Source organism: Microchirus variegatus, assembly GCF_963457635.1.
Source record: "Microchirus variegatus genome assembly, chromosome: 14".
Classification (NCBI taxonomy): Eukaryota; Metazoa; Chordata; class Actinopteri; order Pleuronectiformes; family Soleidae; genus Microchirus; species Microchirus variegatus.
The window spans coordinates 3,656,193-3,671,743 of record NC_139815.1 but is presented as its reverse complement, the minus strand read 5'-3'; the positions used below and the strand labels follow the sequence as shown (position 1 = coordinate 3,671,743).

General features: G+C 41.5%; 1 protein-coding gene across 2 annotated transcripts in view; it reads left to right on the top strand.

Annotated features, from left to right (window-relative positions):
• Positions 1–15,551, top strand: part of furina (furin (paired basic amino acid cleaving enzyme) a) — a 114,064-nt gene that overhangs the window by 58,483 nt on the left and 40,030 nt on the right. For both annotated transcript variants that reach the window (XM_083901191.1, XM_083901192.1), the window contains exons 4-6: positions 3,698–3,805; positions 10,139–10,267; positions 12,210–12,286. In XM_083901191.1, coding sequence (XP_083757317.1) covers positions 3,698–3,805; positions 10,139–10,267; positions 12,210–12,286 — 314 coding nt within the window. The remainder of the gene's footprint in view (positions 1–3,697; positions 3,806–10,138; positions 10,268–12,209; positions 12,287–15,551) is intronic.

Genomic DNA, 15,551 nt, shown 5'->3' with positions numbered 1-15,551 from the left:
GTATTTAGAGGTAGATGATGAATGTTTGATGGAGAATTTCAAACTTTCAGAAAAAAAGATCCACAGTCTTCTCCCTTTAGGGGTCGCCATAACATATCATCTGCCTCCATTTTGTTCTTTTGTCCTCTTCTGTTACACCAACTGTCCTTAAGTGTTCTTTCACAGCATCAGTGAACCAAACCATCTCCACCTTGACTCCATTACTTTATTTCCAAACCATTCAACCTGAGCTGTCTCTTATTTCTAGTCCTGTCTATCCGGGTCACTCCCAATAAAAAAATCTCAGCATCTTCAGCTCTGCAACCTCCAGCTCCACCTCCTGTCTTATCAACAGTGCCACTGTCTCCAGGCCGTCCATCAGAGCAGGTCTCACTACCATCTTGTAGACCTTCCCTTTCATGTTGAAGCTCCCGTCGAAGGATTTTAATTACCAAAGTGATGTTTCAAGCAATCAGTTTTTTTCATTTCGGGTTTTTAGTCATCCAGGTCATTGTTATTTTCACGAGATAGCTGTAGGCAACTGGACTTGCTTGAGTTGAGATGACCGAGAACCTTGACACAGGAAATCCCTTTGACAACGTTACTGAAGAAGCCTCCTGGATTAAGCCCCGCCCTGCACTAGAGGATTATCAAATCTGACTTGTTACAAAAACGGACTCTGTGACTGATTTTCAGTGTTTTACCCCTGAGAAAGCACAGACTAGATGATCCAGTCGAGACGCAGGACCACACACTTAGCCTTTAATCAAACGACTTCAGGGAGGGACTCCAGGGATTTGAAATCTCACCGAAACTTGTGCGATTTCAGAATATACACAGACGTGGAGGCAGAGCGTCGGCGGCGTCGGTTAATAGCTGTTGTGTGTGTGTGTGCAATGTTTTGTGCTGAGAAAAGCAAAAAAAAAAAACTGTGGATGAAGTCGGTCATGGCTGAGAAGACGGAATCAAGTTGTCTTGCACACGTTACGGTTCTGAAGAAAAATCTTATTACGGTCACATCGCGTACCACCACAGTCATCGGTTACAAAATAATGCACAAGTTTCGACTGACTAACAATTTTTTTTTTTCATAACTTGCGTCATCAAAGCGGCCACAGCTGTGACCTCGTCCTCATAGTCGGAAAGAGATGAAACCACAGTGGACGCGTCTCCCTCCGCTGACACTGACCTGAGCTTCCCACCAACGAAAAAGGAGCACACACACACCCATCTCTGCTCCTTTCATTGAAATCACTCCGTTGTGGTTCTGTTGGACTGGCATTCGTACTATGACCTTCATTACTTCTTTCCTTTTTTACTCTAATGTCTCTGGTGATCTGCAGAGAGAAAGAGAGCGAGGGGAGAGGTGCACTGTGATTCCGGTTGTCCTTCGCATCAGGTGCTTTGTCCTTGCGGCAGGAAGTTGGGATGTCTCTTCTTTTTTTTCTTTTTTTATGTGTTCTTATCTATCCAAGCGTTTTACCCGGGTCCAGTTCTGCAGAGGGAGAAGAAACTGGTTCATTCTCCTCTGTCAGTGCTGTCTGCAGCAGCCTTGAACATTACAGCATGCTGCAGACTCAGCCGATGTCACGTTATCAGTACGACTGGGCAATGTACGGAATATGTTAACCATGTTGTGACGTGAGACAAGATATCGTCTACAATATTGTCCTGATATTGCAAAAACTGAGTATTTGACATAGAGCTGAAACAATTATCAGCTTCTGATAAATGTTAAATGCAAATATTTTCTTTGCTCCACATAAAGACATCATCAAAACTGAAATCAATTTGTCATGAGGACAAAAACAAGACGTTTGAGAACATCATCATTCCAGGTTTGCCAAAACACTGATCGGCATTTTTCACCATTTTCCGACATTCTATTGACCAAACGATTATTAGATTGAGAAAATAAACGACAGAGAGTGAACAACTGTTTTATGCTAATCCATCAAATGTTTAAAGCGGAACTAGACCAGAAGTTCCTATTAACGCTGTTTTTTTGGTGTGTATCTGCGTCATTACCTTGTTTATGAAGCCCTGACGGTTCGAAACGAACAGTTCAGCCACTGCTGAGAACGTTGTGTTTTATTGTAATCTCGGGGCTCAACGAGATCACTGAAAATCCTGTAATAGTTACGTAAGCAGCGGTTCTCCTGAACAACCGATCGCCCTGCTCCGGGCACTAGTCCGGGCACATCCGGTTGCATACATTGAACCGCAGAAGAAGAATAATGTCCGGTGTGGAGGTGTTTCAGCAACAGTGTCTTCTGACTCTGGGTCTGACTCCGGTTTAAAGTCATAAAAGGGACTGCGGCGGGGAGTCGTGAAGAAGCTATTTTTAAACACTGTTAAAACAATGTTTTGATAATTAGGAGCAGTGCATCCACCGTTCCAGAGGGGGGCGCTGCGCTTCTGAGAACGGATGTGCTGGATAGTACTGGCCAATCACAAGACTCTGTCTTCTGGGGGTGAAAGTTAACTCTGAAATCTCGCAGCAGAAAAACACCGTCAGAAAAGAAGATTTCTATCGGCTCGTTTACAGAAACTAGGAGGTTTTTGACCATAAAAACAAGTTAATATATGCAAGTTGACCTCCATAACTAACATTTATGTGCAACAGGACCACTCTGTCACCTTTTAAGAACTTCTTGTTGCATCCGTCGTTACCAACATTTCACCCACGCCGCTTTTCCCCCACAGCAGTTTTGCTTTTTTATATACATGTGCGCAGAAAAAAACGTACTTTGTCTGGGTTAATCCTTTCCTTAACGTTGTCTGGATGATGAGAGGTTCAAAGCTTATGTCGGAGCGAGCAAAGACCACTTTGACCTACTTCTTTGGTCCGAGTGTCAAAAGACATCCTGAAAACGCTTGTAGCATCAGAAAAAGTTTGTTTATCTCCGTTCAACAGACACATGAAGAAAATCAGGAGCGTTGCAACAGAACAGATGTGCGTCTCATTCATCTGACGAGTGTCTGTGTCTGTGAGCGTGGTTAGGCTCAGCCATAATACATGTAGTAGACTGTGGCAGCCAACACATTTTAATTAGTCTCTGGTTGTTCTGGAATTCATCAGCGTGTCTCATTAATGAGGAGTTCACGATATCCCTGGGCCTCTAATCTCACTCTGTCAGAGGTTCGTCTGCTGAGAATTTGAGATCTCCATTAATGCGTTTGACATAACGATCCTCATGGCCCCCACGACATGTTATCATGTTCTGGTTTTTATGCCCCTGCACAGCTGACAGATGTGACGATAGGCATTCTGTTTTCTGGGAATATGTACACGTGTCTGTCCTATCTTTGGGAAAGAAGAGAGGATGAGGTTTTAATGGTGCTGCTGTGACCTCACAAGCCATTCTTTGCATTGAGAATGTGGTAAATTAAAGGTCCAGTGTGTGAGAATTAGGCCTGAAAATCAGATATTGACCAGGTCTGGTCTGGTCCAGTCTTCCACATGGATTTCTATTAGAGATAGAACGATATGTTTTTTTTCATGGCCAATACTGATTATTGGTGGTCAAGGAGGCCGATAACCGATATTTGCAGCTGATATTCATTTGCAGTATGCAGCATATCTTTATTTAACAGCTTTTCAGCTTTGCAACATGTTATTATTAACTGTTTTCTATAGTAAATACAGTTTTCCAAAATTTCAATGTTATTTTATCTTTCACTTATCTTTGTTTTTGTGCTCCTTCCTCTTTTTTAGGTGACCTGGGCCGAACAACAGGTATCAAAACGGAGAAGAAAGAGGGATATTTACACTGCGGATCCTACTGAACCTTTAGATCCCAAGTTCAGAGATCAGTGGTATCTGGTGAGTATGAGGGGTGGGTCGTCAAAATATCAATTTGGTGATTTATCGCCGCCCTTCCTCTTGCAATACGAGGGCAAATATTTTATTCAATAAATGCCAGTTTCACTCACACTGGTGGTGTTCAAACGAAAGAGGGAAATTTGGGCAGATGTTACCTGGTTGAAGAAGAGGGAGTTTATAGCAGGATAATGGCAAGAAAGCTACGTTAAGAGATGCTCCATCGACGTTCAATACGTGGACTTTATGCACTTTGTTTTCTATGTTGTGAATAAGTCGAGAAATCCTGCACTTTTAACTATTTACGTTAAGGTTTTGTTTTCTTCAGTTAGACAGATATTGTGACGCATCACACTTTAGACTAGGGAACACCATATATAAAATATATAAGTAGCATACTAGCCCTTTATTAGTAATCATAAAGCCAGATTAACACCTTAGGCTACATAACCTTATTCCACCTCATGAATTAAGATTTTCCCACATAAGGTGTTAATACGTGCTTAAAGGTCCCCTATTGTGCAAAATCAACTTTTTAATCTTTTACTACTTATATTTGGGACTCAGTGGGCCATACCAGTCCCCAAAATGTGAAAAAACAAGACTCAGTCATGTTTTAGTGGTTCCACTTTGTGTAAGTATAGGCGATAAAACACACGATGTTTACACCTCCCGACCAAGTGACAACAGTGTGGACATTTCACCATGAATGTTGGCACCCCGCCAGGCAGAGTACTTCACAGCTCCACCGTAGCTCCCCCTTGTCCCTGTGAAATACGAGACTGCAGGCGAGGTAGGAAGAGTGGCTGCACAGCGGAGCACAGTGTTTTACACAAAGTTCCAGCATCAGAAGATTTTTGTGTCCAGTGGATATATTTTATTTATGAAAAAAATGTTCACAAGCTTCACAAGCCCTTTGTTGTTGATCATGTATGTAAATTCCTATGCTGGAGGGACACCTTGAACGGGTCTTTTTCTAGCATGGGAATTTACATACACGCGGCGCCGCGCGGCGCATTAATCGTTTTTCTTCGATTTTTTTATGATCTCGAGAAGCCAAAATCGTGGTCACTCGATGCATTACGGTGAAACGCAGTTACAACGGGTAAACGGACATTACTATGGGGTATATGGAGCGGGGGTTGTGACGACGCTGCATGACAATAGGTGATAAGTGGCGACACTCCCCTGGAAGCAATGGATGTGTGTTTACCTGGGTCCCATTCACATGTAAATGACCAGGCACAAAACCGAGCGTTCTGAAAAAGGCTGTTTTGGCAGAGTTATTGAACTGCTTTTGTGCTTCATCCTTATGATATTTTGACTAAAGCATGACACAGACATGTTCATTAGGGCACCAGGACCTAGTTTAACTTGGGTTAATAGGGTATAATATGGGACCTTTAATAATAAAGGGCTAGTATGCAACTTATATGCATGTTAGTAAGCACCTAGTTAGTGGTCAATATGTGTTCCCTAATCTAAAGTGTTACCATTTTGTATTATTATTGGTATCGTCGTGCTGGATTCCCACCCTTGGTGAGTATGAACAGAAACTCCGTAGGAGTATAAGAATGTTTTTTTCGAGTGATTTTTGTTTGTCCGTGGACATAATTGTGTGGTTCACTCTGGTGCAGCGTTTCATCCACCGTGAGACAATACAGGTAAATCAATTTTGGGGCCGTGATGTCTCCCTGGTGTGGAAAGACGAGCCTCCGCATATATACTGTCTCTGTGTGAAAACTGTGAGTGACTCGACCTGAAGCATTCTGCTTTGATAGTAGCACTTGTATACCGAGCACCGTTTGGATTCTAAATTGCACATTCTTAAGAAATTGATGTTTTACTTAAGTGTGGAGGCAGCCGGGGCTACAAAGACAGAGGGGATTCATCTGGAAGCTCTCTCTCGTTTTCAACTGATGGATTTTTCTTTTTTTTACGTTTGACTCGGAAGAATGTCACTGATACACTGGCCTGTTAAAAGCAGCAGTAAATGCCCTGGGGATTTCAGTTCAGCTCCACTTTTTCTTCAATTACTCCGACGTTGCCCGAGGCAGAGGAAGATTCACGGCGATGCAGAAGCGACTTGTATTACCAGTTGTTCAAAATGTCAGTGCTTTAACAGACTCCTTTTTTCCCCATGTGCTGGAATAGTTAGTGGCACTTGACAGGCAAATAAGCAGATAAAAAGCCTGCTGCCTGCTCGTGTCAGAGTCACTAAACGTAATGGATTGTACTCGCAATTTATCTCAGTGTGTTGTACATGAATATGCTATATTTTTTTCTTATTGATTAAGTGCCTTTTTACTTGAGAGATCAAAAAATTCTAAGAAAATCAATCATGTATGACAAAAAAAAGCAAATGAAAGGTAATAGTTTATTTTAATTGCACATTATTAAGCTTTAGTAAATACATAAAAGCTTTCCTCCTACATTAATATTGCTTAACATCAACTAAACAACAGGTTTGTAATGGATATCATACATAAATGCATCATTAATTAATAAAGAATTTAAGAATTATACATTAGCTTATTTATAAAGAGCAATACATTTATAACTAGACTTATAAATGACATTATTTAAGAGTATTCATTTAAGAGGAATACTTCAAAAATGATGATATAAGTGCTCCCAAAAAGTTGATGAATAATTATTCATTCTAGTTTTGCAAATAATAAATGTTTCTTAGAATCTATTAGTCAAATAATTCCCAATTTTGCTCCATAAAATGACATTAAGTAAAGTCTATCGATGTTTCCCAAACTGACAAAATGCCTTGTTTTTTGTCATTGTCAAGCAAAGAATTTTGCTCCGCTTCTAGTCTCAGTGAAGGCACGATGTCCATTCATATCAGATAAAGAAAATACACCAACTAACCATTATTTTCTCGAGTAATCAAGTACTTGTTTGCTCCGTAAAAAAAAAAAGTCTGAACATGATGAAAAATGTTGATCATTGTATCTCAAACATAAAATGACGATGATGTTCTCAAATGTCTCTTTTTGTCCACGAACTAAAATAATTCAGTTTTAATGATTTATTTGTTATTTGGAGCAAGGAATCCAGAAAATCTTCCTGTTCATGAAGCTGCAAATACTCAAAACCAAATAATCGATCAAAAAACACTGTTGAAGTTATGAATAATAGCTTTATTGCTGCTATTTCTGAACAGGATTTGTTTTGTCGTCCTTCTCTTGAGCCTGCGCGGCAGATAAAAAAGTAAATCAAACTTTATTTAGTCTGCTCGCGCCTCATGTGCTCGTAAAGCTCATTAAACACTAATGGACTTGAAGAGTAGAGCAACACCTTTCCTGTTCCTTCGTCAAGTCCTTTGCACTGATTGAGTCATCTGAACTTTGGACGAGATATAAATAGTAATCATGTCGGCGCGGCCGTGAGTAACATGTTAGTTGTTGGAAGAAGTGTAGCTTTGAGAACATCGGCCGAACGGTAAATCTGGTGAAATTTGACAGAAAAGGTTCCCGTAATAAAAAAAAAAAGAGAAAATGTTACAGTCGGCAGTATGGATGAGCGTCTGGTAAATGTCAGAGAATTATTCGAGGAATGCTGAGTCGGCGTTTCTCTTCCTGTACGTTTTTCCAACAGTTTATTCTGAAAAATGTTCGGCTCATTCAGGACCTACTAAAGTAAAGAAGATGGAGTTTTGCTTCTTCACAAAAGAAGAAAAAAACTTGGTTTTAGATGCAAATTGTTCATGGCTGGAAAACAAACCAAAATCAGAGGTGAAACATTGTTGTTAAAGGAAAATTATCGCCACCGTTGACGTGAGATTCCGCACAGAACAACGAGCGAGTAAAGGCCACATTATACTTCTCCGACTGCGTATGCGTTATCCGACTGCGTAACCACGGAGACGCCTCGAGCCTTTATACTTCTGCGTCGTTGTGACGGATACGCGCTGCAATTTCCCGCCCGATCAGTAGGGGTCGCTGCGCAAGGTTGTTGTGCTTCTGGCTACAGTTAGCAATGGCGTCCGAGAGAGAAAGAGAGAGAAAGACTGTTGTTGAAACAGTGGCCGTTTCTCACTTTTCTGTGTCACGAAACGCAGTTATAAGATAATTTGAGGTGAGAAATTGGCCATTTAGAGTCTAAACATGTGCCGTGTGTGTTAAGATATGACGGGTTTATAGTTTGGCAGCGATGTTCTCGGCTGGGATCAGCTCCGCCTCTGTGGACGCTCAGTGCTAACTGTGAGCCGGCACAGAGCAGCGTTATCTCAGCCTGTCCTGAGGACCAATCGCAGCTCTTGCCGTCTCCGTTGTCCCTTGACGGAGTGACGAACACTTAAAAAATATTTTGTGCAGTCGGAGTCGACGCAGAGGCTCTTTGACAGGCTCTGCAGAGTCTCTGCGTAACCTATGCAGAGCACTTTACGCAGGAGTATAAATTGGGCTTAATGTTGGGCACGAGAGAGCAAATGACGACGTGGCGCCTGGGAAATGCAAATTCCAAGATCCAAGGTCTCACCAAAGAAAAATGACAGAGACTTGACTTTGCCCAAGATCCCAAGGACGATCACTTGTCCAGATGCAGTGTGTACTGCAAAAAGTGGACGTCATGGGGCAAAGCGACTCTTTTTAGTTGCCCTCCCATCTTAAGCTGTGTCGGCACACTCAGTCTTTGAATTTGAGGGAATTGTCCTTGAAAGTCATTGAAAGGCAAGCCCCTGACCAAAAGTATATATAAAAGAATTCTTTCCAAGGCGTCAAACACCAACCCGTTTTTAATTTTGAAGTGAGCTTACACTTATTTATTTATTTACCAATAAAACCTCTTACACACTGTACCTTTTTAAATAACTGGCCTTCTAAAGTACACCACCGTTCAAAGGTTTGGGGTCACCTATACACATATACACATACATACATGTACATATTCTATTAAAAACAAGACATTTGCAGCTAGAATAGTCATTACTCTATACATTAACAATGTATAGAGTGTATTTCTGATTCATTTAATGTTATATTCATTGAAAAAAGTGTTTTTCCTTCACAAAATAAGGACATTTCTAAGTGACCCCAAACTTTTGAACGGTAGTGTATGTGGTGATATTTAATTTTGGACTGAGCACATGGCGAACATCCCTGCTGCAATGCTGTTTGAGTGAGTGAGTGGAAAAAAAGAAAGCAGACAGCTCTATGTAATCTGAACCGTGATGCTACCATTTTTTTTTGCTCTGAATGAAAAATGAAGCATCAGATGGCGTCGGTTTCATCCGTGGCTGTGGTCACGCCACATCACTTTTAACCAGCCTCTAATTCCTCTCTACGTTTGAGTCATTTTTAAACGATTGGCTTTAAAAATGTGAAGGTGGAGCTGCCGATTGTGGAGAGCGCCAGCGCTGTTCCAAAATGCTCTACACATTAGAGAAAAACCAGGATTTGCTGTCATTATCTCGCTGACAGTAAATAAGCCTGTGCCTCATTAAATACTGGACCCAGTTGGTCAGCGAGAGTGCAGTCTGTTGGCAGAGTGTCCTTGATTGACAGATGTTAATGGTCAGCATTTGCTGTTGCTATGAATAAATGATATTGTTCTGATATTTATCTAAACGACGAGACGGATCTAAAAGCATGGGCTGTTCAGATGCTCGTGAGCTGGAGACGTAGTCGCAGGCCGAGTGCTGACATCGAGGAACGAGGGGGAAAATATTCAAAAAACGAGACCTTGAACACGGCACTCCTCGGATTCATTATTCACGCCGCGTGTCAGCCGCAGAAAGGCCTTCTCTCATCTGAATGTCACATCGCAACTTTGAACTTTAATTGATTTTCTTTTGAAGCGCTAAAGTGCCAATGACGATCGCGAGGTTGTGTTAACACGAGCCCCTCGCCGTTGTATCAGAGAAAAGAGATGAAATTTGAACAGGAAGCGGTGGCTCATCCGCCACACGAGATGAAACCGCCGGTGCGTGTTTGAAAAAAAGAAAAAAACAGAAAAGAGGAGCCAGGTTTTGACTTTTCACCAAAAGGTCAGGTTGAAATGTCAAAAGCATATCAAAAAAGCACAGGGAATGATTAATGTGAGGCAGTTCACTGGGCTCGGCATTAATAATAAATGCAGTAAATACAAATGTGGCACCGATGCTTTTGGAATAAAGATGCTCTTCGTTACCTTTCCCTTTCTTTTTTGTTTCTCCAAGGACGAATGAGTGAGATAAATGTAGTAAGCGGCACCCTTTTCCCCAGATTCCTTTCTTAATAGTCCTTCCAAATTCAGTCCTTTTGTGCTCTAAGTGTCCCCTGGATAAATAGATTCCATCTAAGTTATTTGCTCTCTCTCTCTCTCTCTCTCACTCTACATCCACAGTACAACGACAACCACCGTGACTTAAATGCCAAAGCTGCGTGGCAGACAGGCTACACAGGTAAAGGCGTGGTGGTGTCCATCCTGGATGATGGAATAGAGAAGAATCACCCCGACCTGATGCAGAACTACGTGAGTGTTAACTCTGATTTCTTCGTTTTCATGAAACTTAAACGCGGGCTTTCTGCCTCAGAAAGCAGAACAAACGAGGGTCTCGTTTAACAGCCGCATTTGCACTTGGTGTTTGATACAGAGACGAAGCCTTCTGCCTTCATTCTGTCTGTGTTTTTTTTTTGTTCTCGTCTCCCGAGAGCTCACAGGCGTGATTGGAACAGCCGTGCAACTGGACATTTTGTGGTGGGCAGTGTAGCCAGTAGTGAAGGCACATGGTAATTGGATTATTTTCTTTGTGATTTGATTTATCTTTTGCACGGTAAAATACACAAAGAAGGACAAACAAAAGAAAAATAGTGTGATTGTGCAGGAAGAGACGGAGAGTCCACTTAAATATAAACTGACATATACAGAAGACTTTGGTTTATAAAAGGAAAATACAATAATGTGTATTCCTAGACTACAACAATATAATACAGCAATGATGCATACAATTGGGGAATTTGATGGCATCTTTTGAAATAATTTTTCAGAGGAACTCCATTTGGCTTCATAAAAAAAAAACAATTCCATAGTTTGACAGCCCTGAATCTCAACACAGGGATTCCACAGGGTCTTAAAAAGTCTAAAAAACAATAATCTGAGTACATTTTTTCCAGGTCTTAAATGAAAAAAATACAAATGGATGAACGCTACTTTTATTAAGTTATAATTTTTGTGTCCTCTTAAACTTTGTTGAATATAACAACAGAACAAACCAATAACTACTAACGTCAATTGCAGCCCGGTCAGAATTTATCGGCGCACAAACCCGACACGAGACAGTCAGGTTCAACGACACGTGTTCTAAAAAAATTTTTTGACTTGTTGAAACCTGCAGATACCCTGAAACAAGATTTTTTTTTTCCTCCACAAATTCCCGATGATCTGTTCATGTAGACGTTGAATAGGACCAGTGAGTTTGCTTTAAGTTAATGCGAAACCTACTCTGGAATATTAGCTTTACAGGAATACAGGAGGATCTGGAGAATGGTGACACTGATAATTACGATCATTAGATGACTGGGAAGACATTTTAAACAATGACAGTTTTTCAGGAGCTAATGTGTAAGTTTGTCATGAAACTCGACAACAATTGGGCTACTTTTGGCTCCTTGTGAAGAGAACAGCGCTGCTGTCGGACATGCTGTTGACATGGAATGTCAACATAAAGATGTATGCAGGCAATGACGGCTTCGTCGTTTGAAAAGATGCCTGTAAAACCCAGCATAAACGAGTCTGAAGAATAGTGTTGGAATAGTTGTCTTTTCATCATCAGCTCCATTCCAATGTACAGTGGTATGGAAAAGTTGGGGATTTTCCTTTATAAATCATTGGTTGTTTGGATAATAAATTTCAGTTAAATATATCATATAGGAGACAAACACAGTGATATTTGAGAAGTTCACTTTACACAAGGAGATGCTGTATGGAAGAGTAATGCAGAAAAAGCCTTTTCTCTGCACCCGCCACAAACAGTCGCTTGAGGTTTGCTAAAGCACATTTGGAATAAGATGCTGTGGACTGATGAGACTAAAATAGAGTTATTTGGACAAAACAAAGGCCGTTATGCATGGCAGAAAAAGAACACAGCATTCCAAGAAAAACACTTGGTACCTACATTAAAATTTGGTGGCGGTTCCATCATGCTGTGGGACTGGGAATCTTGTTAAAGTTGAGTTCGCATGGATTCCACTCAATATCAGCAGATTCTGGAGAAAAATGTCCAGGAATCAGTGACAAGGTTGAAGTTGTGCCAGGGCTGGATTTTTCAACAAGATAACGACCCTAAACCTAAATCTACTAAGGCATTCATGCAGAGGAACAAATACAATGTTCTGGAATGACCATCTCAGTCCCCAGACCTGAATATTATTGAACATTTATATTTATATAAATGTGTAATTTGTTTTTTTTACAGGACCCGGATGCCAGCTACGATGTGAATGATGGCGACCCAGATCCTCAGCCTCGATACACACAGCTTAACGATAACAGGTAGAGACGAAATCTGCACTGATAAAAATGCAATTTCCACCCTTGTCTGTGTCTGTCTGCGTTGCACTGATCCCCTCGGTTCCTGCGTGTGTGTGGGTGAAGGGTGAGTGGGTGTACATGTACGGATGTCAGGATAAAATTGTGCTTCCTCATTAATTTGTCCCTTTTCACCGCCTGATAAGTGCTGGCTGACGTGTATATAGGACCATGGTGGTTTCTCAGCCAATGCTGAGTCAAAGGAGCAACATTTATGGGAATGAATCCAATTTAAGGCCACAACATTTAGTTTCTTTAGTCCTAGAGGATTTATATTTGCTTCCATTTAACGCTCTTAACGCTGCAGAAACAGAATTATTAGTTCATGGGAATCCCACAGGGTAAGACAGGGTATGAAACTGTCTCTGTATCACCTATGATTGAAAATGTGCTGTCATTTGAGATCACAGTTGAACACGGAAGGAGTTAAGCATTCAGCAATGAGTTTCATCCTGGGCTAACGCCGCTCGTGATTGGTGTCTCAAGTCTTGCATGGACTAAACATGAGTGCAGGAAGTTGCTTGTTACTCGGCTGTAAGAAGGCGAATAGTTTGGCTAAAACTGAAGAATTTCCCCGTAATCTCAAAAGTATTGATCCGGAGACAAAGTCCAAATATCAATATTGTAGAGAAAAGTTTTAATCAATATTTAATCTGTATTTTTACAGAACTTACAGTTTCTCATGATAATGGCATTGTAGTTCTACAAACACGTCATCTCGGACTCAGATCTGTCTTGTATCAACTTGATACAGTTGTTGTATATCTGCTCCTGGTCATTTTTTCCTTTCACCCCAACCTGTCTAGGCAGATGGCCGCACATTTTTGAGTCCGGTTCTCTCAGAGAGTTTTTTTTTTCTCTCTGCCGATGATGGAGATGTGCAGTGCCTTGAGATAATGTATGTTGTGATTTGCATTAAATAGGGTGAACAGACCATAAAAATAACCTACATTTAACATTAATGCCCCGACCCGCTGCCCCAATTTCTGCCAGGAAAAATCCATATCGGTCGACCTCTAATCAATACCCTAACCCTAACATCAGGGTGTGTAAATCACACAGGTGCCGCTAAGTAGAGAAAATCAGCGGTAGGATTAATTGCGGTAGTGGATGAAAAAAGCATCTTTATTGCCGTGGTCTCTGTCGTTTGCCACTACAGTGATGTCTCGCTGAGAACTGATGGAATTAGGTTCATCAGCGTTAATGAAACGGAGAAAATCTCTTGGCTCGACTGCTCATCTTTCTTCATTTATCTCCACTTCCCGCCTCCCGCCTGACTCTAATTTCTGATTTACTGTAATCCGCTATTTATTTGCTATTTGTGGGCCACTAGCCTGAGAGGATTTTTTTTTTTTTTTCATCTATTTATTTTTTATACAGGTCACGTGACTCCTAATTTTACCTCACACAAACACGCCGCTGTGGTCTTTTTTTTGTGGTTTTTGATGCTCGAGCCAATGTTTCTCAGAAGAACGTCAAACAGATTTTTAATCAGTCTGGAAAGAAAAAGAAACTTTGAATCTTCAAAGTCCGTGTAAAGCCAACTCCTCCTCACATTTCATAAACTGTGTGTTACAAAATAGTGGCTGAGACCGAGTGGAAAAGAATAATCACAACTGTGGAGTAAAGACTGAAGCCGTTTCTCTCCGGTGTTCGGCTCAGGATTTCTAAAAATATAGGTTGATGACACGAGATATAAAAACCCCCGCTGAGCTTTTTCCCCGGTTTACCTGCATCTGCTCTTTCCTGAAAATGTGTCTTTGAAAAGTGTGTGTTTGTCTCCTCCATGTGTAGAGCTGTCCCAAACGATTATTTTTCAAACGATTAATCTAGCGATTATTTTTTTGATTAGTTGACTAATCTAACAAATAATTTTTATGATTAGAGTGTGCGTTTGTGTCTGTGTGACTCTATTGAACGGAATCAATAACTAGACAACAACTGTCTAAACGTAGCGTTTATCTTTGGTTTACTACTGCGACTGCTTGATAAACAAACATTTCAGGGCGGGGAAGGGCGGGTAAATCAACAGCGCATACGGAGTTTTGCTGCCATCCTGAAACGGCGCTCCAGGGTTTTTTTTCCATTTCAAATGCTGGTGCATCGCTGATGTACTGCTGTGGTACGCCAAAGTAAATTTGCATAGTCAACCGCATTGTTTGAGAGAGTTGAGGGTAAAAAAAATTCCCACACGTGTCGACGCAAAAATATTCATGTTGACAAATTTAAAAATATAATGTATCCACTGGTCACGTAAATCCTCTGAAGCTGGAAGTTTGTGAACAACTCTGTGCTGCTCTGTGCAGCCAAGAATAGAACACTTTGCGGACTTCCGTTCTTCCGGATACTATTGCCCTCGCCTGCACTCTCGCGTTTTTTAGGGACATTCCAGGAATGTGGCATTGTGACGTAGCAATGAGGGCGGAAAGTTGATTTTGCGTCATGCGTCTCCTTTAATCATTCTGTCGAATAGGCCTCCGTATTTGTTTTGAACTCGAAGGATGCACCCAAATGCAGTGGGCTTGAAAGTAGAAAAGGTTTAATTATCGAAATATAAATAGAGAACTGAGAGGAACACACGCACAATCAGTTGTCGGGAGGAGTTTGGATAAATGTGGAAAACGTGTAAACAACAATGCTATCACCCTCTTTCTAAGATATTGTGCCTGGGCCTGAGAGTGTTTTCAGAACCTCTATCAACAAAAAACCTGTGTGGATGTTTAGCAGAAGAATGTGGGAGAACATCCCACTGGTGCAGCTCCACAGATCCGTGTTCTTTGCCAAGGCACGCTTAAGCTCTTCTGGAGGCTCACGGCATCCAAGAGCCGAGCTCAGACGCTCGCCGCTGATATTTCCTTCATTCTGGCTGTGGCTCAGTCCAACGTACTCACCTCAGACTCTTATCTCTTGCCACCCAGCTCTCTGTGTTGTCCTTGTGGCAGAGCCAACTGAGAGGGAGCGGCCATGTATGCATGTATGTGTGTGTGCGAGTGTGCTTCCATGACTTTGCAGCGGTTTGTCACAGATGCACGTGTAAACAACCTGTGGGGGCGTGTTTGAAACAGCATAAGACTGTAAGTGTCTGTTCGTCGCAGAAAGCTCAACTCTGTTCGCGTCCATAAAGCCGTCTTTCTTTCCCGGCGTACGGGCAGCAAGCGAGGATGGCTCGGCAGCAATGTGACCATTCACCCTCATGTTTATCTAAGGCAGCACGGGATCAAGATGTTGT